Here is a 23,074-nt window from a genome sequence, read left to right as displayed (position 1 = left end):
AAAGAAATGAGATAGCAGTAGGGGCCTGGGAGGTTGTGGGAAAGCCAGGGAAGGGCAGAGTTCAGAGGGAACACATTCAAGGAGAGTAAGTGAGTAAAGGATGCTCTCAAGAAGGAGGAAGAAACCAATTATGTTGCATGCTCCTGAGAGGTAGAATGAGATGAGGACAGGGAATTGTCCTTTGGTTTTAGAAAGATGTAGATCACTGGAGACTCTGAGCAGAACTCCTTCAGTTGAATGTTGGAGACAGAATGGTGGAGTGGGTCAGGGAGAAGCGGGAAGACACAGACAGAAATAGTGAGGATAAGCACACATTCGAGGAGCTGAGAAATGAGTGGCTGGTAGTTGGAGGAGGTTGGGAGGTGGATGCAGGCTAGTTGGTAGACTGTGCTGTGGGGAGACAAAGGATTCTCATCTGAATGCGCCCATTTTCACTGTGAAGTAAGAGGCAAGTTCAGGAGGTTGGTTGAGGAGAGAGATGAGAGATAATATAGAGGGTTGAGAGAACGGGAAATTGACTTCACTGAGGAAGTAAGGAAAGATTATCTGGAAGACTTGAGTGCCCATTTGACACCTGTGCTCATACACTTGGCATCAGCCTGTGGCTCAGAAGCAGGCACGAAGTCCACATAGAGGGTCACTACGGATTGGAGTTCACATATGGCCCTGGCAGGTCGCACAGAATGGAGGAATGTAACACGGAATGGGAGCTCAGAGTGTTCTTTATCTTTAAGGGCATGTTTATGGGGCAGAAGCATGGACTCAGCAGAGGAAGAGGGTGGGGGTGGGGGGCACAGTTGGTGACAAGGCACCATTGACCCGAAGCCTTGGAGAGGGTGAGGGATCACTGCAGAGTGAGTACCAGGGGTCATGAGGTGAAGGGAGAGGAGTGGTTGAAAATGAGATTTTGGAGGTCTCCCTAGGAGTATAAGAGAAAATACAACTATTTATTTTTATAATAATCCATTTCAAATTTTAATTTTTGTTATGTCCTTTGTAATTTACATTGTATATCAGTAAGGTCATAAGAGTTTATGATTTATAACCAAATGACAGGACATATTTGGAAGCATATCCCTGCTCATTTTGGGGAGTGGGCCGTCAGCAAGGTGAGGAGCCCACGGGGTGAGTGGCAGAGTAGCAACTTCTTTTCTGATGTGGGGGAGGGGCAGGCCTGTCTGGCTCTCAAGTCCACGTGCTCCTATGACATCAGGCGTGTAGGTCATGGGATGGAAGCGCTAAAAGATAATTTTCAGGAAAAAGTAAATGCATGACTCTCACATTGTTGTAAAAGTGAATATATGTTAAAGGTTTTATCTAACCCATTCAATGAAGGAGCCAGGCAGATGTTAAAACTGGTTCAAAAGAGATGTCAAAGAACAACATGAAGTACCTCAAAGAAAATAATACACAAATTAATAACCCAGAAGGTTGTGCTGTAAACAAAGCATAGTTTCTACTGAAGTACAGATTTTTTTTTTTTTTCCTACAGAAAGTTGAGCAGTGTTAGTGTGCCACATTGTGTCATGAAAATCACAACCTAAAAGGCCCAACAGGGATGTAAGCAGTTGTGGGGAATCAAATAATATTTGGAGAAGTGAGAAGGAGACCCAGGGCAGGGAATCAGGATGGGAAAGGGGATGGGGCTGTGAGAATGAGCCAGCACGAATGAGGACAGATGAAGACAAGAGTTTACGAAACTCATTTCTTATTGGAAAGCGGGACAAAGAGTCATTGTTACTTTTGTTTCCATATTTTAAAATTTTTTAAAAAGAAAATTTTTTTAAAAATTTCATTTATTTATTTTATTATTATTATTATTATTATTATTTTAATTTAAATTTTAGGTAGTTAACATACACCACAATTTTGGTTTCTGGAGTAGAATTCAGTGATTCATCACTTACGTAGAGCTCCCCGTGCTCATCCCAAGTGCCCTCCTTAATACTTATCACTCATCTAGCCCTTCCCTCACTCACCTCCTCCCTCAGTTCTCTATCATTAAGAATCTCTTCTGGCTTGTTTCCCTCTTTTCTTTTCTTTTTTCCCCCCCTTCACATATGTTCATCTGTTTTCTTCCTTAAATTCCACATATGAGTGAGATCATATGGCATTTGTCTTTCTCTGACTGACTTTTTCACTTAGCATAATACTCTCTAGCTCCATTCTTGTCATGGCAAATGGCAAGATTCCATTCTTCTTAATGGCTAAGTAATATTCTATTGTATATATATATACACCACATCTTCTTTATCCATTCATTTGGCCTTTCTCCATAATCTGACTATTGTTGATGTTGCTATAAACATTGGGGTGCATGATCCCCTCGAATCTGTATTTTTGTATCCTTTGGATAAATACCAAGTGGTGCCATGGCTGGGTCATAGTGTAGCTCTATTTTTAACATTTTGAGGAACCTCCATACTATTCTCCAGAGTGGCTGCACCAGCTTGCATTCCCACCAGCAGTGCAAATAGTTTTCCCTTTCTCTGCATCCTTGCCAACACCAACTGTTTCCTGTGTTGTTAATTTTAGCCATTCTGACAGCTGTGAGGTGATATCTCATTGTAGTTTTGATTTCTATCCCCCTGATGGTGGGTGATGTTGAGCATCTTTTCACGTGTCTGATAGCCATCTGGATGTCTTTTTTGGAAAACTGACTATTCATGTCTTCCGTCTATTTCTTGACTAGATTATTTGTTTTTTTTTGGGTGTTGAGTTTGATTTTCTCAAGTTTTGATAATATTAAAAAAAACATTATTTTTCTAATGCCCCAAGCTAAGGGGTTCAGACATGGTTACTTGTGTCACCTAGGGCCCAGTGGGAACTAGGGTCCTGACAAAGGGAGACTGACCCCAGAGTCCATCTCTTTTTTTTTTTTTTTTAAGATTTTATTTATTTATTTGTCAGAGAGAGAGCGAGCGAGAGCGAGCACAGGCAGACAGAGTGGAAGGCAGAGTCAGAGGGAGAAGCAGGCTCCCTGCGGAGCAAGGAGCCCGATGCAGGACTCGATCCCAGGACGCTGGGATCATGACCTGAGCCGAAGGCAGCTGCTTAACCAACTGAGCCACCCAGGCGTCCCCAGAGTCCATCTCTTAACTGCTTTGCCCCACAATCACACACACACAAACACACACACACACACACACACACACACACACACAGAAACAACAACAAAACAAGAATTATTATTTTTAAAGAAGCACTTTTAGATTTTGCTCAGTGTGCAACATGAATGCAATAACATTTAGCATTTCTTTTAATAGACACCTGTGCTCTCATCAGACAAAGAATTCACCAAGGCGTCTTGTACTGACTCAGAGCAGAGCCCCAGTCTGGATCAAGAGGACAGCAGGAGAGACAGTGCCTCCCCAGATGCAGGGGAAAGCCTGAGTCTTAGGCCAGAGTCTTTCCAAAAAGCCCCCGGGGAAGCACAAGGGGACCAAGACCTAGAGAGACCCTGGACCACTTGTTCGACGCATCCTCAGGATTCCCACCCTCATTTATGCAGACTTCAGCAAGAAATGGATGCATCCACATTGGCCACCTCTTTGGAAAAGGATATGAGGCAAAACTGCTATTCAGTTTGTGATATCAGGAGGCTTGAAAGGTAAGAATCATCACGTTGGTGGATACTTTGTAAATGGTATGTTTTTCATTGCTAGAAATTACAATCAAGCAGTTCATAACTGTGTTCAGATGCTTACTGGGCCCAGGGCTATTCTAGGCATTCGGTAGGGATGTGTGTGGGGGTGTGGGTGTGGCAGGAAAAAAGAGAAGCATAAGGTCTGGAGCTGCTGCAACCATAGTCCGTGAGGTTTTGGGGAAGCTAACCCCACCCAGTGGTCCTCCAGTACCCTTGACACCTACAGATGGCAGTCTTCAGGTGTTCCTCCCAGCATATGAACCTTTGTGCTACATCCTGTGTGGCTTTCTTTTTTTTTTTTTAAAGATTTATTTATTTGACAGAGGGAACAGGAGAGAGAGGTGCAGAGGGAGAAAGAGAGAGAATCCTCGAGCAGACTCCCCGCTGAGCACAGAGCCCCACATGGGTCTCAATCCCATGACTCTGACACCATGACCTGAGCCCAAATCAAGAGCTGGAAGCTTAATCGACTGAGTCACCCAGGTGCCCCCCCACCATAGCCTTTTAAAGGACTGTGGTAAGAAAGAATTTCCCTTGTATGCGTCACCATTTTTATTGCTAATATAATACTTGACAGTCAACACCAGCTTAAAAAACAACTATGTCTTTAAACACCCGACTGAAATGCTCATTTTAATAGCCATTTTTAACTTAGCCTTCATTTTATGCCCATCCCCCACAAGTGTTTCCTGTCTTCCATCCTGTTCTGATGGAAAATGTTCTCTTTAATTCAGTTTGACGGTACTTATCACATAGACTCGATGTGCATGGGAACCTGTTAAGAGCAGAGAGAAGGATGGAAACACTGAGAAAGGCACGTGCTAGCTAGATGCCTACATAAGCAGGCAAATAACGAGGAAGGATGGTTCGTGTGTGACACTGGATAAACTCACTGCTTTGAAATGGCTCTTCTCTGTTGCTCATCCTAGAAGGCTGAACAGGGCAGATCTATGGGGTCTGGTAGGTGACATGAAAGATGAAGCCGCCCATGTAATGCAATTAGGTCAGGTGAGATATGTAACTAACAAGAGCCAAGTGTACATTCCCTAAAAGCATTCAGGGGATGCCTGAGGGGGTGGGGCTCAGTCGTTTAAGTATCTGACTCTTGATTTTGGCTTAGCTCATGATGTCAGGGTCGTGAGCTCGAGCCCCATGTCTGGCTCTGGGCTGAGCTGAAAATCTGCTTGAGATTCTCACTCTGTCTCTCCCTGCCCCTCCTCCTGTACGTACTCTCTCTCTCAAAATCAATCAATCAAAGCATTCAGATACAATTTTTATGAAAATACCATACCCGCCAAACAAAAACTAACTAGTATGCAAAGTAGAACCCAGTGGGCAAGCACATTCATCAGTGGTATTCAGCTTCATTGTCTGAAAATGCATAATTAAGTGTGTATTTCTAGTTTCTTACAATTGTGTTCTAGGCAGTAAATGATATATTTGGTCACGTGGGAAAGGAAAGAGCCTCCCGGGGTTTATCCAAGGACAACTGTTAGTGTGCTCTTATAGGAGATATAAAAGGAACTGTGCTTGTAGATTTTTAAAGGTTTGGGGCTTTTAAAGGTTTTACTTTTAGACAGTTCAGGATGATGGACAGAAACCCCAAGCGTTGGATTATTGGATTATAAAGTGACTCTGGGTTTAGGTATAAGCCTGGAGGTTTATTTGACATGTACCTTGAATCTAACATAGTTATCAGTTATTAACAATAGTTTTTGTTTTGTTTTGTTTTTACTAATTATTAGTTTAGTTGCTATTTTTCTTGGAATCACAGAATCTCAGAGTTGTTCAATATAAGAATGATCTAATCCAACCTCATACCCCATGCTGACATCTGTTTTGTAACATCCCCAAAGCAGGGGGCTTGCTTTTGACTGAGTACCTCCAGGGATGCAGAACTTGCTACATCTTAAAGTGGCCCATTTTTATCACCATAGTGTTGTTGATCAGAAAGTGCTTCCTTATATTAACGTGAAATCTGCTTTAACGCCTATTTCTTTCTATCTTTTTATCATGACATTTGCAAGAAGCATCACATTATTTTTCTGAATCAAATTAAAGTTGGCTTAGTGTTCCTACTGGAAAGGGTATACCCAATGTCCAAAATATGCCATTTTTGGAGGGGATTGCCTCTCCTAGAGTTACACAAGAATCCTGAGGGCTTTCCCAGAACATTACAGTGGAGCTTCTGATATTCAGTTGGTTATGGTTGCTGCCCCATGCTTGTTACCTAAGCTGGTGTGGTCCATGGAGCCATAGGCGGGCAGACTTGTTGTTTCCCTGTCCTGGCTCTCTCCATGGCCAACACCTCTCCCTTGCACTTGACCTCTGTGTAGTGGTCCTGTTAATGGCAGTGACCTTCAGCTCAGAATTGTCATGTGGGCTTCAAACTCAGCAGTCCACCAGACTTCCCTCCTTGATGTCTTAGACACACTGCAAGCTCACCCATGGGGCCCCTAAGCCCCCTCCCAGGCAGTCTGACACTTGCCTCCTACAGGGAGCGTATTAGAGAGGTTGGAGGAGGCTGGTGGTGGGAGGCCAGGTGTGAACAGTCAGACACTGTAGTGGCCCACAGCATGTGATTCTCCTCCATCCGGAGGGAGGGAGGGAAGGAGGGAGGTAGTGGGCTGCTGCTGGGGGAGAGATGGGGTGGGGCGGGGCGTGGGGTGCCTGTGCAAGAGGCTAGGTTTCCTGTTCTATGGCACATCTTCCAAAGTGTTCCCTTCCATGATTATAGGAAAATGCATTTTCTACACACTTTGGTCAAATACTTTAAAGTTTTAAACTTATTTTCCCTCAAAGCGCTTGGCAATTTTAAAATATTATTTTCTTAAAGTGAGTGTTCTTTTCAGTCCTGGGCACACAGTCTCCTTTTTATGCCTATGAATGTGCATCTGTTTACATGAAACACACATTTATATATACCTTGTAGGTCTCATGAGCAGAAATAATGTCTTTTTGACAGTGAGACTCAGGTGGGGACAGAGAGTCCAGTTCTGCGGGGGAGGAGTACTGACCTTCTGGGTACTTAGGAGTTTGAAGCTCTTGGGAGGCACTAGAGCTGGGTTTAAAGGGGACATTTTGAGAAAGGGAAGGGAGGGGAGGGCAGGCAGCCTGTGACAAAGCCAAGCCAGTGCTTCGGGTGTGGGGAAGGAGGCTGATAAATGGGGATTTGTGTATTTGATGAAAAGCTAAATCTGTGTGCATTTCTTTTAGATTTTCCTCCTCGTCTTCTCTAACTGGGCTCTCGACAGATATTTCCTTAGCACGTTCTCTGCACGCTTGAGACGCTGTACCAAGTGCTCTGCCATCTGTCTGCACTGCTTTTTCTAATCAGAAAGCATGTGGGGTGACTTTAGGGCAGCCCCTGGAAGAGTGTTCTACCACTGTTGTCTCTGCATCTTCACCAGCAGACAATGCACCTCCCTCCCTGCTCATCTGCCTCCTGTGTCACACTGGGACTAAATGTCACTCCAGCGGGCTGCTTCTCCAAATAGGCTTTTTCTCAGCATTCCAAAAAGGACTCCACACTTGCACGAAGTGCTTTGAAGGTCACCTGCTTGAGTTGCTCCCAGCCTCCTGCTTTGGCCCTTTCCCTCTAATCCCTCTGTTGAAATCCTAATCCAAATCCTCTTGATGATAGCCCCTCCCATTTACTGAGACTCACCCTTTACCAGGAGCCATGGATGGACATATCAGAGTTATGTAATCTAAGCGTCCCAGAAATCTTATAAATTTCTTGACCTTCCCATTTTTCAGATGAGCAAACTGAGGTCCTGGAGAAGTTAATAAGCTTGCCTGAGGTCTCCCTGACTCCCCATATGAAGGGTCAGTCTTAGAACAGTCATATCTCTGTTTTCGATGCCATGTCCTCCAGCAAGTCCTCCGTGGCTTCCTGGGCTCAGTCAGGAACTCCCCTGCTCCCATAATACTCTGTGCTACTTCTATCATAGTACTCTCTCCCTGGATTGTAACATTTGTTCACGGCTTGCTCTTCCTGTTAAATTGGGAGATCCTTACGGATAAGAACCTCACCTTGTTCAGAGCAGTCTCTGATAGGAGCTGCTTGGACCCTGGCCTGCTCTCCTATGCTGCGGCATGATGAATATCTTGAAAGAAAGAAAGGTGGGGAGAGGAATTTCTTACCCATGCTGGAAGACACATGGGTTTTTGTTTTCTAGTCCTGAATTGGACACAGATGAAGATGAAGGAGACATAGGTCATCTACTTGAAGCCCCTTCTCCTATTGTGGGCAATGAAGCATATCTTACCATCAGGTCTACATTGGAAAGCCAGCTACTCTGTGAAGAATGTTTGGAAGCAGATTCAGGAACCATTCCCTTGCCACAGTTCTGTTCTTGGCATGCTATCACAGAGTCTTTGCCTGTAGAAGAGTCGTGTGATAGTGAGAATGAATGGGAAGACCTGGAAGAGGCTGTGGACCCAGATGACGGCACCCTCAGGTGTGTATCACTCTGAGTAGACTGAGGCTGGGCTGAGTTCTTCTAGCTCAGCTTTCAGTCTACTTTGGCTGGCAATGGCTCATGGGTGTCACCTCATTCCCCTTACGTCCCCTCCGTGGCTTCCTGGGCTCAGTCAGGAAGAAGGGGTTAACACTTAATCATGGCACTTCCCATGGCCCGTTCCATGACGACAACCCTATAAAATAGGGTTATTGTCATTTCCATCTTATAGATGACACATTTTGGACTTTCCCCAAGTCAAACAGTAGGTAGTGATGGAGTCAGAATTCATCCCGGCTCTCCCACTCCTCAGACCACGTGTTCAGTGCTCTCCTCTGCTGCCACCAGCATGTGGGTGGGTGAACCGTCTCTCCTGACAGGCTGCTGGTAAAGTGCTGACTCCTATTTTGTGTGCTCCTGCTGGCCCTCGGGCTCAATATATTTCAGAGAAGAGCCTGGGTGTCATGTAAGGTGGTCCTTCTCGACAGCCACTGTCTCAACACAGTAAGCTTTTTCTCGATCAAGAAAGTCAGTCTGTTAACAGAAGATGCCACCAGAAGTCGGGACTGGGTCAGAGAGCTGGAGTCAGATGGCACTGATGGAGATAGGGGGAAGAATCAGTGTAACAAAACTTGTCAGACTGGAGGCAGAGCAGATTAAACTCTTAACAGGTTGGTAAACCCCCCAACATTCTGTTAAAATGCCTGGAGCATATGTTGTCCCAGTATTTTTTAAAATGGTAAATGTTCAAGAAACTTTCACATAAATACATTTTCAAGGCACGTTGAAACTTACCAAGGCCTTGGCTCATGAAGTTTGGGGTGTAACAAGACTGTTTCACTTTCGTCCCGCTGTGTCCTAGCTACATTTTCTTCACAATTGATTGACCTGGATTCTTAGACAACAGAGGCAGACAAGCTGAGAAGGTGGGTGGACATTTGAAATTCAAATATGACAAGAGGACTGGTTCTGATTTGAAATAGGAAGCAACAGGTTCATAGAGGGGAGGATGCAGAGGCTTTGAAGACCATGCCCTCCATTCACGGGGCAGTTGGACACTGGCAGCTTTGGGAATGATGCCTGATAGATTCACAGATGTGTGGGGCCGGCAGAGAGTGGCTTCTATGTGGAGAACAATCTTTCTAGAGTGGGATCCTCAGGGCTGGGGAGCTAAAGAAAGATAGACCAAGCAATGTTCTGTGGACCCATAGGGAAGCAACTAAGGACCCCCAAGTTTCATGAAATGTCCCAGGAGATCTGCATTGCCCCCCACCCTGCCCCGATGGAAGCAGAGAGCAGAGTAGTGACAACAGGGCTTTTCAGTTGGAGAGGCTCCAAGCCTGCTTCTGCCCCTCACTGGGGGACCTGCAGCAGATGACTTTTAAACCATTGAAGACTCAGCTGACTACCAAACGGGGATAGCGGAATCCACCTCATACTGTTCCTGGAAGAGAAGACAATGCATGTCAAAGATTTAGCACACTGTCTGGTGAGTAGTAAGGACTTAGTGCATCTTAGTAAAAAAATCATGAAATGATGCAAGCTTATAAATGCATTCAATCCTGTTGAGTTTTTTTCCATGTAGACAAAGGATCTAGGTAACTTTGTCAGACTTGTGCACTAATGTGAGGGGTAGAGTGGGGGTGGGGAGAAATACTGGTTCATGGCAAGGGTGTCCGGATGTGGGTAGACTGAATAGACCAGCTATGGACAGTGCTCTGGAATGTAATTAGGTCTAGGCCTGCCCTGTCACTTCTACGGGGCTGATAGAAGGCAGGCCTCCAGATTAGTGCGTAAGGCAAGAGTTCATAGCCTTGGCTCCGTGCAGCAACCCGCAGATGGGCTTCAAGGCATCCAAGCACCTTTAAGGTTAGAATATTGATTTCCATGCTTCTTTTGGAAAAAGCAACCCTCCCCCTTTTAAAAGAAACTCTTAGCATATTTTAAATTCTCTATGTGGTTTATAATCCCCAAAAGATTAAGGATACCTGTTGTATATATTCTCTATTTTATCCTGGAAATGGGGAGAAATTTTGATGGGTATAAAGAGGACTTTACTTAAGGATGGAGTCATGCATCCTTTAAACCTATATAACAATTTATTTTCTTTGGTCCTTTTAGACATTGCAACAATAATGGTACAAAGGCATTTCCCATAAATAATTTCATTTAGTCCTCATATCAACTTTGAATGGTATTCTTGTTTCTCTCTTATAAATGGGACTTAGGCTTATTTAATTGTCCAGGATCATAAAGTTAGGAGAGGCAGAGTCACAGGGCATCTGTCTGATTCAACTTTTGGGGCGTTTTTGCATTTCCTCTAGAATGTGTTTTCCATGTGGACTTGTGTAACACATATGTCTTTCCATCACATGTCAAGAGTCCTACTATTTTTTTTTAAAGATTTTATTTATTTATTTGTCAGAGAGAGAGAGCAAGAGCGAGTACAGGCAGAGTGGCAGGCAGAGTCAGAGGGAGAAGCAGGCTCCCTGCGGAGCAAGGAGCCGGACGTGGGACTCGATCCCAGGATGCTGGGATCATGACCTGAGCCGAAGGCAGCTGCTTAACCAACTGAGCCACCCAGGCGTCCCAAGAGTCCTACTATTTCTCTCACAAAATATTTCTTTCTTAGGAGGCTGAAACAATCCCTGTTGTCTGTTGGGATTAGGGAGGCAATTGAACTATTCTCTTTGGTGAAGGCTGCTGCTGGTCAAATGGCAAGCAGGCCAGTGAAAGCTGTCTGTCATTTTAGGGGAACAGAGAAAGTCTGAGAGTCACCTGAGGCAGAGCCCTGAGGTTTCTGCATGGACATCCTTTTGACAGTGATCACATGGAAGAACTCTCAGATGTCCTCAGTCCAGAGAATGTACATATAAGCTCTATAACCAGGAAAGAAACCCGTGGGTCCCTGAGGGGGTGGCAGGGAATGGAGGATCTGGCCTAGTTAAGAACTAACTTTAAAACGACCATGGCTGTCACTTCTGAGACTCATTTTGAATAGCAGTCATGACCTCTCTCCCATTCTGGGGTTTATGTTGAATAAAGCTGTGCGTGCGTGTGTGTGTGGCTGTGTGCGCGCTCACAGGGGACTTCCCCTTTGTGAAAGGATTTGAGAACCAACCACCTACATCAAGATAAGCCAGCCCAGGGTGAGGTCTTGCTGCTTCACTGGCACACACTTTCTGGGACAGATGCAAAGTTCCAGTTTGTACTTTTTAGTTCTCCATTGGTTGAAGGAGTTTCCATGGATTTCAAAGTGCTGTCAGTTCCCTTGAGGGAATCTGCTGAGAGACTTGGCTCAAGGCCATGGGAGTAATGTGTTTTGACATCTTTCTGTGTTCTTCCTATGCAACTCCATATGGTTGTGAATTCTTTTAAAGGCATTTTCCTTTTTGAACTCAGCAACCTGATCCTAAAGACGATATGAAGAAAAAATAAGATGGGAACGTCTAATACAGAAGAAAAAGAGAATTGGTAGATCAAGCATTACCAGAAGTTATGATATATAACCTTGGCCATAACAAGAAACTAAAACCGTGTGGACTTAACAAATGCACAAAAGAAACAGAGCTGGTGGACCACAGTTTGCGCCAAAAAACCACACCTGGCAAGACATGAGGAGGGATACATGGCAGCATTTCAACATGGGGGAAGGAAGCCACCTTCATAGACAGAACTGGGGTAGCTGGAAAAGAGAGTTTAGATTCAAAGCTCACCTCCTCTATGAAAATTACAGATGGGTTGATTTAGGAAAAAACAAACAGAGAAAAGCTGTATAAAACAAACTCTAGTTTTATCAGATCTACAGAGGAATAATACACTTCTGGCTTACAGCAATAATAAGGCATAACAAAGAGGAACTACAAAGTTGACAATATTGAAAGAGTTAAAACTTCTATACAGCAAAAATGCCAAAATTAATGTAAAAATATGCAATGGATTGGGAAGCATTTACATAATTGTGAGTAAAGATGAATATCTATAATATTTAGAAAGCCCAGGATGGTTTATAATAGATTAATTTCAGTAGACAATGTACATAATAAAAATGCAAATGGTGGAAAAATACATATTCTAATCGAAATAATGTCAATGGATTAATTTGGGTTTACGACATTTGCAAAATTAAAAAAATACTATCCAATTTTGGCAAAATTTGAGTGAAATTGGTACACTAAGAAGTATCAAAGGCCATAAAAGTACAAATGCCCAGTACCTAACAATACCAGTCCTGAGAATTTATCCCAAAAGAATAATTGAGCATAAGAAAAAAATGTGTTCTTTTAAGAGGTTCATTGCAGTGTTCTCAATAAAAACAACTTAAAAATGGTGAAAATGCCTTAGAATTTGGTAATATTGAAGACAGTTATGTCAGCCTGCTGAAAAAAAGAATACCATAGAAATGGCAACAATGAAATATGGTAATATTGAAGACAGGATGGTAAAAAAAGGGATAATTATCATATAGTAACATCATGGGATATTATATAGCCAAGAAGACAATGAAACAAATACAAAAGGTCACAACTTAGAAAAGTGATATACGGAGCCCCTGGATGGCTTAGTGGTTTCTGTGTCTGACTCTTGACTTTGGCTCAGGTCATGATCTAATGGGTGCTGAGATCGAGCCATGTGTTGGGCTGTGTGCTCAGCAGAGAGTCTGTTTGAGAATCTCTCTCTCCCTCTGCCACCTCCCCCACCAACTCACACACTCTCTCAAATAAATAAATAAATATTTAAAAACCCTGTTTGGTATAATAACTCCAAATGGCATTGGAATGTCTCACTGGTGACATCCATAGAAGAGAGCTACCCAGCAATTACACTACTGAGTATTTCCCCAAAGATACAGATGTAGTGAAAAGAAGGGCCATCTCTACCCCAATGTTCATAGCAGCAATGGCCACAATAGCCAAACTGTGGAAAAAGCCAAGATGCCCTTCAACAGAAGAATGGATAAAGATGTGGTCTACATATACAGTGAAATATTACTCAGCTATCAGAAAGGATGAATACCCAACTTTTGCATCAACATGGACGGGACTGCAGGAGATTATGCTGAAATAAGTGAAGCAGAGAAAGTCAATTATCATATGGTTTCACTTACTTATGGAACATAAGAAATAGCATGGAGGATGTTAGAAGGAAGGGAAGAATGAAGGGGGGAAATCAGAGGGGAAACAAATCACGAGAGTCTGTGGACTCTTGAGAAACAAACTGAGGGTTTTAGAGGGGCAGGGGGTAGGGGATGGGTTGCCTTGGTGATGGGTATTAAGGGATGGGATGTATTGCATGGAGCACTGGGTGTTATATGTAAACAACGAATCTTGGAACACTCCATCAAAAACTAATGATGTATTGTATGGTGACTAACATAACATAATAAAAAATAATAATAATAAAGAAGAGCATCTATGAGTACACACAGACAAGTAGAGTGATGGAAGAGAAATCACCCAGAGTTTGGGTGATAGATTAAGAGAATATATTTTGTTAAAAATCCCTTTATTCTTCTATATTTATTAATTGTATCATGAATTTTAAGTTGAAAATAAAGAGACCAAAACAGAAAAAAAGAGACAACAGAAGAAACAAAGACAGAGGTTTAAAAAAGCCCACACTCTAAAATTTAATTTATAAATTCTTCTCTATGTGCTGTTATTTCTAATTTCTTGTTCTTTTTATGAGAGAAGTCTTATAGGCCATTGGCCTTGTTTTGCTATTAATGAAAAAGAAATATCCAGGCATCTGAACAGTCTTGTTCAGATGTACTCAGGACTGGAGCCAGCTCCCTTGGTGTACGATTACAGTTTCATAGCTCTCAAGTTTAGGGAATCAATCACGTATGCAACAAAGTGAGTAAATAACAGTATTTACAATTTTGGAACTGCTCACTCTCTGCTGAACCCTGGGTGCTTATATTCTCTTTGGAAAAGAAATGGATGCCTACAGGTTCACAACGAATCTTGTCCTCCTGCCTATAGGAAAGGAACTCCTCCCTTTCCCCCTCCACCCACAGTCTTATTTACTCATTTGGAGCCATTATCTCATGAGGAACCTGGTCATTTGCCTTAGGCGGGCTTGACTGTAGCTGTTGCTTGTTCAGTTGCAGGGCAAAAGTCAGAAAGGGCAGTACAGCCCTAAGGGACTCAGCCCATTGCCTGCAAACTGCTTCTGAGTCTGGCTTCTGCATTATACATCCTCAAACCTGGCTGGTGTACTTAAGAATCAACTAGAGAAGGTGTTAAAAATTCAGCTCCACGGGCTTCATCCCTGGAGACTCTGAATCAGCAAGGCTGGGGTAAAACCCAGAAATCTATCCTTCTTTCAAGCTCAGCAGAGGGTTGTATGTGTGGCCAGATTTGGAAACTACTGGTGCAAAGTCTTCAGTAAATATTTATTAGGCTTCTAGTATGTGCCAGCACACCATTTGTATAAGGTTAGCTCAAACATATACGTGCTCACCACTCAATTGTAGAGCTACCATGGGCTTCAACGTTGTGAAGATGTGAATGTTCCTCCACAAAGTTTAATTTAGAGATGTAGTGTGATTCCTATCAAATGCCCGCCAAGGTATTTTGTAGACACAGACATGCTTATTCTAAACTTTACTTTGTAAATTTTGTTTTATGTTTAAAATATAATTGGTATTATATAAATAAAAAATATGTTCTGAAAAGGCATGGGCCCTAGAATAACTAAAATCATCTTGAAAAAGTAGAATGAAGTAGAAGGAATCACTGTGTCCAACATTAAGGCTTACTATGCTGCGTAATTGAGAGAGTGTGTTATGGCAGAGCAGTAGACATACAGATCAATGGGATAGAATAAAGAACCCAGAAATAAACCCACACAGAGAGTTCCAACTGATTTTTGACAAAGGTACGGAAGAAATTTAATGGAGAAATAATAGCCTTTCAATAAATGGTGCTGAAACAATTGGCTGTCCACAGACAGGGAGAGAAAGACATGGAGACAGAACTGACCCTAACCTACACCTCATACAAAAATGAACTCAACATGGATCACAGACTTAACTGTAAATGTAAAACTATGGGACTCTTAGGGGGAAAAAAGAAAAAAAAACCCAACAATCCAGGAGAGCACTGGGATCCAGGGCTAGCTAGGCGAAGCATTCTTAGATTTTTTCATCAAAAGCATGACACATCAAAGGGAAAATAGATAAATTGGCCTTTTGCTCAGAGAAAAATTCTATTACGAGGATAAAAAGACAAAGTGGGAGGAAGTATTTGCCAACCACACATCCAACAAAGACTAGTATGTGGAATATATAAAGAACTCTCAAAACTCAATAATAAAAAGCCCCAAATCCAATTAGGAAATAGACAAAAGACACAAACAGGTATTTCCCTGAGGATTATCTCCAGATGGCAAGTAAGCACATGAAAAGGTGTTCAACCTCATTAGCTATTAGGGAGATGCAAAAATTAAGCCACAATAAGATACCTCTGTACACATATCAGAATGGTAAATAAGAGAGTGAGAATACCACATGCTGGCAAAGAGGTGGATAAACTGGGTCACTCACACACCGCCAGTGGGCCTGTAAAATGCTGTAGTCACTCCGGAAAACAGTGTGGCAGTTTGTTATAAAAAAGTAAATATACAGTTATTGTAACTTGGCAGTTGTATATTAAGCATTTATCTCAGAGAAATGGAAACACATTCACACACAAATCTGTACATGAATCTTCACAGCAGTTTTATTTGTAAGAGCTCCAAGCTGGAAACAATCAGATGCCCTCCAACCATATGAAGAGTTCCATAGACCATGACACGTGAATGCCAAAAAGAATGAATTCTGCATGTTTGGATGGATCTCTGGGGAATTATGCCAAGAAGAAGCCAGTCACAAAAGGGTGTGCCGTATGATTCCATTTGTATAATCAGTCTTGAAGTGAAAAAGTTCTAGAAATGGAGAACAGATTCCTGGTTAACCTTAGGTTAAGGAGGGAGGAGGGGAAGAGAGGGCAGGTATGTGAGGGTGAGCACAGAAGGGCAGCAGGACGGACCCTGATGATAATGGAACTGCTCTATGTCTTCACTGTGGAGCTGGATATGTGAACCTACCCATGTGATAAAACTATAGATTTTAACACACACACACACACACACACACACACACACACATACACACAGAGTACAAGTAAAAGGAAAGAAATCGAAACAATGGAGATGAACGTCAATATGTTGGCTGTGATATTACACTAGTTTCGTAACATGTTACCCTTAGGGCAACCCGAGTAAAGGGTGCAGGGGTCATCTGTATTGTATCTTATAACTTTATGTGAATCTATAATTACCTCAAAATGAAACAAGTTTAATTTTAAAAAAAATGGTCTTCCCCACTCTGCTTTAGCCACGGCATGGCTGCTCTGCATACCGGCAGGGCAGGTTCCACAGAAAGTTACAGATCCACTGAACAAGAGTGAGGGCTCTCAGCCTCTGCCGCCAGCTGGGTCCGAAGGGCACGTGACTCCCCCATGGCCCATCTATATACTGCTCTCATTGTGGCGATTGCACTATACTTTTTTTCCCCCCACAAATTATAGTCGCATCCTTCAGTTACACAAATCTCTATGGCAGAGTAAGGGACTCAGCTTGAGTCAAGCAATCTTAGAGAAAAAGAAACAGGAAGAACACGGGGACAGCTCTCTGTGTTTCTGCCACATCTTCAGTTGACAGTCACTGAGCACCTACTACATAGAGGGCTCTGGGCGAGGTTGGGGATGGAGATGACCGCGGCTGCTGATTACTCCCTGGGAGCTTGTGCCCTGTGAATGAGATAGCATACAAACACATCACTATAATCAATGGCAACAATGCTAGAATGAGGGTATAGGGAAAGAATGTTGTATAGAGCAAAGAGATTTTTCCCAGAAGGGAGTATCAGTCCTGACTGAGGGGAGGGCCTGGTATGGGGTAGCAAGATGTTCCTCAAAGCGGAGAAGTATAAACCTTGAAGGGCATGGAGACAGAGCATACAGAGAGTGAACAGGGGCCTGAGAGGTAAGAGGAGCCAGGAGGGTGAGGTGTGGACAGATTGTGAACTAAGGTTGCCTTTTCAACAGTGTTTGTTATAATCAGAACTCTAATCAGAAAAAATAGTCTGGTTTGTGAGATGGAGGAAGGGTTGGTGTGGGAGAGACAAACAGTAATTGAATCACTTGCGGAACCACTGCTGATTCCAGAGCAGAAGGAATGGTGGGCCCATCAACCGAGATGGGGGATAGTCAAAGAATATCATAGTTAGTTTGGTTTTATCACTTTGGTTTTATACATTCTGAGTTTGAGATATCTCTGGATATGAGATACCCCAGAGGGATAGTTTCAGTAAGATGGGATCAACATAAATTTCATTGCAAGAGGTACTGAGGGCTCAAGGCAATGCTATGACATAGTTGGATCGGCAAGATATTTTCTAGAACAGACCCCAAATATAACTACACTATGAAGCTCTAACATATAAAGGGAACAGAAGGAGAGACACCCTCATGTAGTACATGCTCCCTTCTTCATTCAATTAACAACTCAAGAGTCACTTTGGGAAACCGGCATCCTGGGTGATCACCTACCTATAACCTGTAGGGGTTTAAAGAGTAAGGAGGCCAGGAATAGACAATTCCTCTGAAAACTGACGTTGGAATGCTATGACATTTCCACTTCCATATCTGTGAGGGAGAGCGGTGCTTCACCTGGCATAGGAGAATAATTTATAAGGCTTGATATGGGTTTCCTGCAATTGGTGGCAGTGATGTGGAGAGGGACACAAGGGAGTGTAGCTGTACCCCAGCAGACTCTAAGCTAAGTGTAGGTGAGGGTCTGGTGAGGCCAAAGAAAAGAGTTGGATCCAGAGGTCAAGACATGGGTAGTCCAGAGATGACTAGACAAAGCGACTGCTGCTGGGATCTCCATGTAGCAAGGCTTTAAAATGCAGCAACTAGCCTCGAAACTATCTGTAGCCTCTCGTGGCCCAACCAGCATTCCAAGGAGGTGAAGGCCTGCTATCTTGGACATTCTTCATTACAAGGGAGAAGCTCCGGGTTGGCTATCCCCAGAGCCCCTGACCTTGAGTGCTGAACAACACGTTCTTCGACATATTCTGCCTGCTGAGACTATGAAGGAGGATGGGATCTTCACATTCTCAAGATAGTCATTATCAGCGCTGTCCAGGGTGTGCTTGCACAAGCTAGCAACCTACCCAGCACATACCAGACAAAGGGGCTCGTGTCTCATCCAGGCCTAAGGAATCTAAAGCTGAGAGGTGGTGGCAGAAACAAGCCTGGTGGGAGAGCAAAGAGAAAAAGGACTGCTGGGGAATAAACTGTCATACCCTTGGTAGAGTAAGGAGGCAGTAGCCTTGCTTAAGGCCACACTGCCCTACAGGTGGGGCACAGTTTAAAGCCCTTGTAAAATATGTAGGCATGACATGGGCCCAACCAGAAAGTCAGAACCTCAGCTCACACAGAGCGTGTATTAGGGAGAATCATAAAAAAGCTGGTAAGTGATACAAAAATGGCCTTTTCTCCTTTTGAGAAGTCTTTCATTGGGGCACAAAGCCAAGTCTGCATTTTGGCCTTCACTTACCCATATGTCTGGCACCTTGGCTCACAGCACAGACTGCATAAACTCACTGGTACTCTGTAGCAGGCAGGAGCAAAGGGAGGGCATTGTCCACAGCTGGCCAGAGACAACATCATCCAGGCAGTGGAGAAGACACCTGCAGGGGAATTCAAGGGAAACCACAAGATTCTCTCTCAGGACAAACAGCCAGCTCAAAGTACCTGCAGAGCCCAGAGGGCCTGGGGCTGGATTCCAGCTGCAAAGGTCACAGGCGCTGGTTCTGGAGAGGAGGAAGTGGGTGTGCGCCTGATGAGGAAGGAGAAACGGATGCGCTCATTTGCCCCTGCCTGTTTGCAGCCTAAAGTGGTCCTGCCGTCAAGGACAGAGAGCCTAACAGGTAGGAAGGTAGAGGGAATCTTACACTGAAATGGGACTGTTCTAGGTGCTCAAAGTTAGGGACCTGCCCAAGATTTTATAGGCAAGGGCCTAAAGAAAACAATGCATCTGGACCTTGAGCTTGAATGGCATTGGAGAGAAACAAAGAAGTTGCCTTTTGTTTGCCCCCTCTCTGTCTAGTTAATAAGATGCAATAAGATGATGACATCTGTATTCTTGCTGGAGAACCCAAGACTTGGCACAGACCAAGGGGTAATACGTGAGGTTTCAAAGACACAGATTCAGCTCCTCTGTTAGAATCTGGCAGCATTTGCAGTTCACTTTCTGCCACATCATTATTTTTACAGTGAATAAGTAGAATTGGAAGAGGAAGGCAAGGCATTTATGTACAAAAGTTTGTGGCAGGCTTGCCTGCCAACTTAGCAGCTCTCCTGTCAAAGCCTAAGGATTCTGTCTCTTTGTGGGGTGTGCATAGAGTGATGGGCTGGTTGGAGCTCCGCAAACAGATGAGCAGCCGACTAATAGATCAATCAATTAATATTTATTGGGCATCTATCATGTGCCAGGCTCGGGGACTAGGCAGCTAGGAATTCACAATGAGGTAAGTGCATGTCCTTTTGCTCTTTAAATAAAATAGTTTTTGGCTTTCCACTAGGATTTTTATTGGCGTTGTACTTTCCACAATTTATTTTTATAGAGCCTTTTATGTGAAGTGTCTCAAAGCTAAGCAGAGAGAAAGAAATACACAGGAAGGCACCATGGCTTCTTTTAAGCTCACGATCCCCATCGACTCACACTTGGTGGTGCTGGGTGCGAAGAACATCATCTAAAAATAAATCAGGCTGCAAAGCAGAGGCCTGTAACGTGATGGATCTTAGGGAAGGGAAGGGTTGCCGAAATGATTTTTTTTTTTAATATCATTGTTTCTTATTCTTTGTTATGTCCTTCTCTGGCTCAAGCCAGGTTTAGAAAACTCTGAACTTGGGCACAGACTTTGTGGACTGTGAAAAAATGACTTTGGGTTGTAAGGTCCTGGGTGCAAGCTGCCCACTGGGGTCTGGAAGGCCCTCATGGATCCTCTCTGATGGTGTCCAGAGACCCATGGTTTGGGCTATGGGACATTTTGACAGTAAATTCTTCATTTGAAAGAAGCAGACGGGCCCCATCTCAGCAGAGATCAGGCATTTGCCTGGTCCTCCGGTCCATCCAAGACTGAGCAGGAATGCCCAAACCAGAGGCAGGGAGGTAGACTGAGACTGCAGAATCAGTGTTACCTCTCTGGGCTGGTCACTGCTGCTCCCCAACCGCCCCCCACCCCCGCTACCTGCTGTGTGAGCTTTCCCAGAGATCTGCAGTGAGCGCAGGGCAAAGGAGAACATGAGAAGGTGGTGTCTGCGGGGCAACGGTGGAGAGCGGGGATAGCCAAGACACTCCTCAGCTAGGCTAGAAAGGGGACCTGGAAGGGTGGACTAGGAGAGACAGAACTGAGGCCTGGACTAGAGGACCAGGCCTGCAATAAGGAGCAAGGGCCTGGGCTTGTGTGGTGGAGAGTCTTGTGGGGTTGAGTCCTGGGGCCTAGAGGAAAGGGAATATTAGCAACCTGGTCTTCTAGACCTGCCTTTTGACTGTCTGGGGTGCACACATGTCTGGTCTAATTTGTGAAGGCTCTCCAGCCTTACCAATAACAGGACAGAGGCCCCCCCTGTAGGGAGTCCTTTGCTTAGAGGGAAGCTGACAATAAGAGATGGAAACAGTGAGCACAACAACTACCGAAGAGCCATAGCCCTAGCAAAATGTGGGAAACCATCCTCCTGGGAAAGGGAAGCGACATTTCGTGGCCGACCCGAGTGCTGGATGCTTTTGTACTTTGTCTCATTAAGCACTTACAACCTTACAGCCTCTTAAAGACAAAACAGAAAAGAAACTAAGGCAGAAGTTAGGAAGTAATCTGCTTGAGGTCACTAGCTATTCAGTAGCAGAGCATGGACTGAAGTCCAGGCCTATGAGACTCTTGCACTTCTGACAACTGGTCAGACACAGGGTTTTCAAACAGGCCTCCAAAGACTGGTAGAAAGTTTGATAACACACTACATAGTTCTCTGAATTTTTCACAGAAGCCAAGAAAAGCCTTCTGGGTCAGTGGCCTCTGAGATGCTTGCGTCGTTTAGAAGAAAGTTGGGGGATAGAGACCTCAGGGTGGCTTTGATCAAATGTTTGTTTAGTCTCCATTCAGGGATTTCCTGATGTTATGGGTGGGAATTCTTCCTTTTGTGTGCCCCCAGGACAGCCATCTGTGCAGGGACATTACAATATTCATTATATCTCAGTTCATTCATACTGCTTCTACTTTTGAAATGGTGACCATGTGCAGAGTTCTGATATTAGAGACTATGAAAAACAAAAGATACATTAGCCATGGGTACCATCTTTAAGAGGAATCTTACCAGGACGCCTGGGTGGCTCAGTTGGTTAAGCAGCTGCCTTCAGCTCGGGATCGAGTCTTGCATAGGGCTCTTTACTCAGCAGGGAGCCTGCTTCTCCCTCTGCCTCTGCCTGCCACTCTGTCTGCCTGTGCTCACTCTCTCTGACAAATAAATAAATAAAATCTTAAAAAAAAAAAAAGAAAAAAAAAAAGAGGAATCTTACCCTGGCAATGGCATGGTCACCTGGAGGGGAACTTGGCTGCCGAGGAAAAACCAGGGCTCAGAGGGAGAGAAGGCATCTACCTATTGTCAGTGACTCACAGAGCAGGAAGCTGACCCCTCCATGCCTGGACAGAGGGTGGCCGTTTTTGCTTAGTGACACCCCCCCCCTTCCCCCAAGGATATGGCTGTCTCCTTACACCAACATTGACGGCTGTGGGCTAAGAGAGGCAGGTCTTGTCATGACTTCAAGGGAACTGGATCTACCAGAATGGGTCTGGCAGGACCAAATGGAGAAAGATGTACTCACGAAGATAAAAAATTCTAGCTTCATGTACTGAGGCAACATTTATATCCTGAATTCCCTCTACACTGACAACTAACTGAAACTCTCAACTGACCTGTAGCCAACTGACTTCACATTCTAGCACAGGTTAGTGACTTCTGCAACAGTCTGTCCTGTCCAAAGGGCCCAAATACTCCATCTGTTATTCCTCTGATAATTCCTCTGATAATAATTCCTCTGATTCCTGATTCCTCTGTTATTCCTCTGATAATGCAAATCCACCCCCCAACCCTGTACCTCTGAGACTCAGTGTTGCCCATCACGGGGCGGGGTGGGGGCGAGGGAGGGGGTCAGGGGTAGGTATGAACCAAATGACCGCCCCTAGAGAACACAGTCGTCAGTGGTTCGAGATGCGGGCATGGCTCAGAATGCTGCCGGCATCAGGAACTTATCTTAGGAAAGGGGTATATACAACAGGGTGGTGGACCAATGACCACAGGGAAGCTCCCGCAGTGTCTGCAGTTAGCATTGCAGTGCCTCGGGCGGCCAGCAGGGGCGCAGTGTTGGCCCCGGTCACTTAGCAGCGGCGACGCTCCTGTGTGTTGGTTCGCGGGCGCCTATGGGATTGGACGGCACTGACCCCGCAGGGCTGGCGGGCTCCCGCGAGAACCCAACTGGCGAGGTATGCTAGGGGGTGGGCCGGGGGCGGTTGGGCCAGGCGGGGCAGGGCGGGGCAGGGCCAGGTGAGGAAGGGTGGTGGGGGTGCCGGGTGGGACAGGGAAGGATGCTGGAGGCCCCGCTGCGCAGCAGCGCGAAGAGAGGGCAGACTTGGGCTCACCCTGTGGTCCCAGAGGGAGAAGCCACTGATGCCCAGGGGCTGAAGGAGTGGGCTATGGCCCCAGACACCAGGAGGCTTGCCTGTGCTGGTTTTGGGGCAGGCCCTGGGCAGAGTGAGGCCCAAGTTCACTGAAGCCTGGGGGGCGGTGAGGACCTTCAGTCTGGGCAGTGTGATGCCCAGCTGTACTGTGACATGTGTTGTGGTTCCTGTATGTGGCAG

At 44.7% G+C, this 23,074-nt stretch overlaps 2 protein-coding genes and 1 long non-coding RNA gene across 9 annotated transcripts in view; 2 read left to right on the top strand and 1 right to left on the bottom strand.

Annotated features, from left to right (window-relative positions):
• Positions 1-13,512, top strand: part of FRMPD2 (FERM and PDZ domain containing 2) — a 94,830-nt gene extending 81,318 nt beyond the window's left edge. The window contains exons 28-30 of the mRNA XM_082718516.1: positions 3,267-3,610; positions 7,828-8,109; positions 10,742-13,512. Of these exons, the coding sequence (XP_082574642.1) occupies positions 3,267-3,610; positions 7,828-8,109; positions 10,742-10,880 (765 nt within the window). The 3' untranslated portion in view covers positions 10,881-13,512. The remainder of the gene's footprint in view (positions 1-3,266; positions 3,611-7,827; positions 8,110-10,741) is intronic.
• Positions 1,093-22,944, bottom strand: LOC309856855. The gene is made up of 5 exons (XR_014307368.1): positions 22,856-22,944; positions 8,905-9,553; positions 7,918-8,030; positions 7,682-7,755; positions 1,093-1,238 (listed from the first exon to the last, which is right to left on the bottom strand). It is a non-coding gene; the product is annotated as an uncharacterized lncRNA (long non-coding RNA).
• Positions 21,745-23,074, top strand: part of PTPN20 (protein tyrosine phosphatase non-receptor type 20) — a 149,148-nt gene continuing 147,818 nt past the window's right edge. For 2 of the 7 annotated variants that reach the window (XM_082718425.1, XM_082718414.1), the window contains exon 1: positions 22,218-22,699. In XM_082718425.1, the coding sequence (XP_082574551.1) occupies positions 22,637-22,699 (63 nt within the window). In that variant the 5' untranslated portion in view covers positions 22,218-22,636. The other 5 variants (XM_082718424.1, XM_082718419.1, XM_082718420.1 and 2 more) reach the window with 5 other exon arrangements.

The sequence above is a fragment of the Mustela nivalis genome (genome assembly GCF_964662115.1).
Source record: "Mustela nivalis genome assembly, chromosome: 2".
Taxonomy (NCBI): Eukaryota; Metazoa; Chordata; class Mammalia; order Carnivora; family Mustelidae; genus Mustela; species Mustela nivalis.
This window is presented reverse-complemented; position numbering and strand designations above follow the sequence as displayed.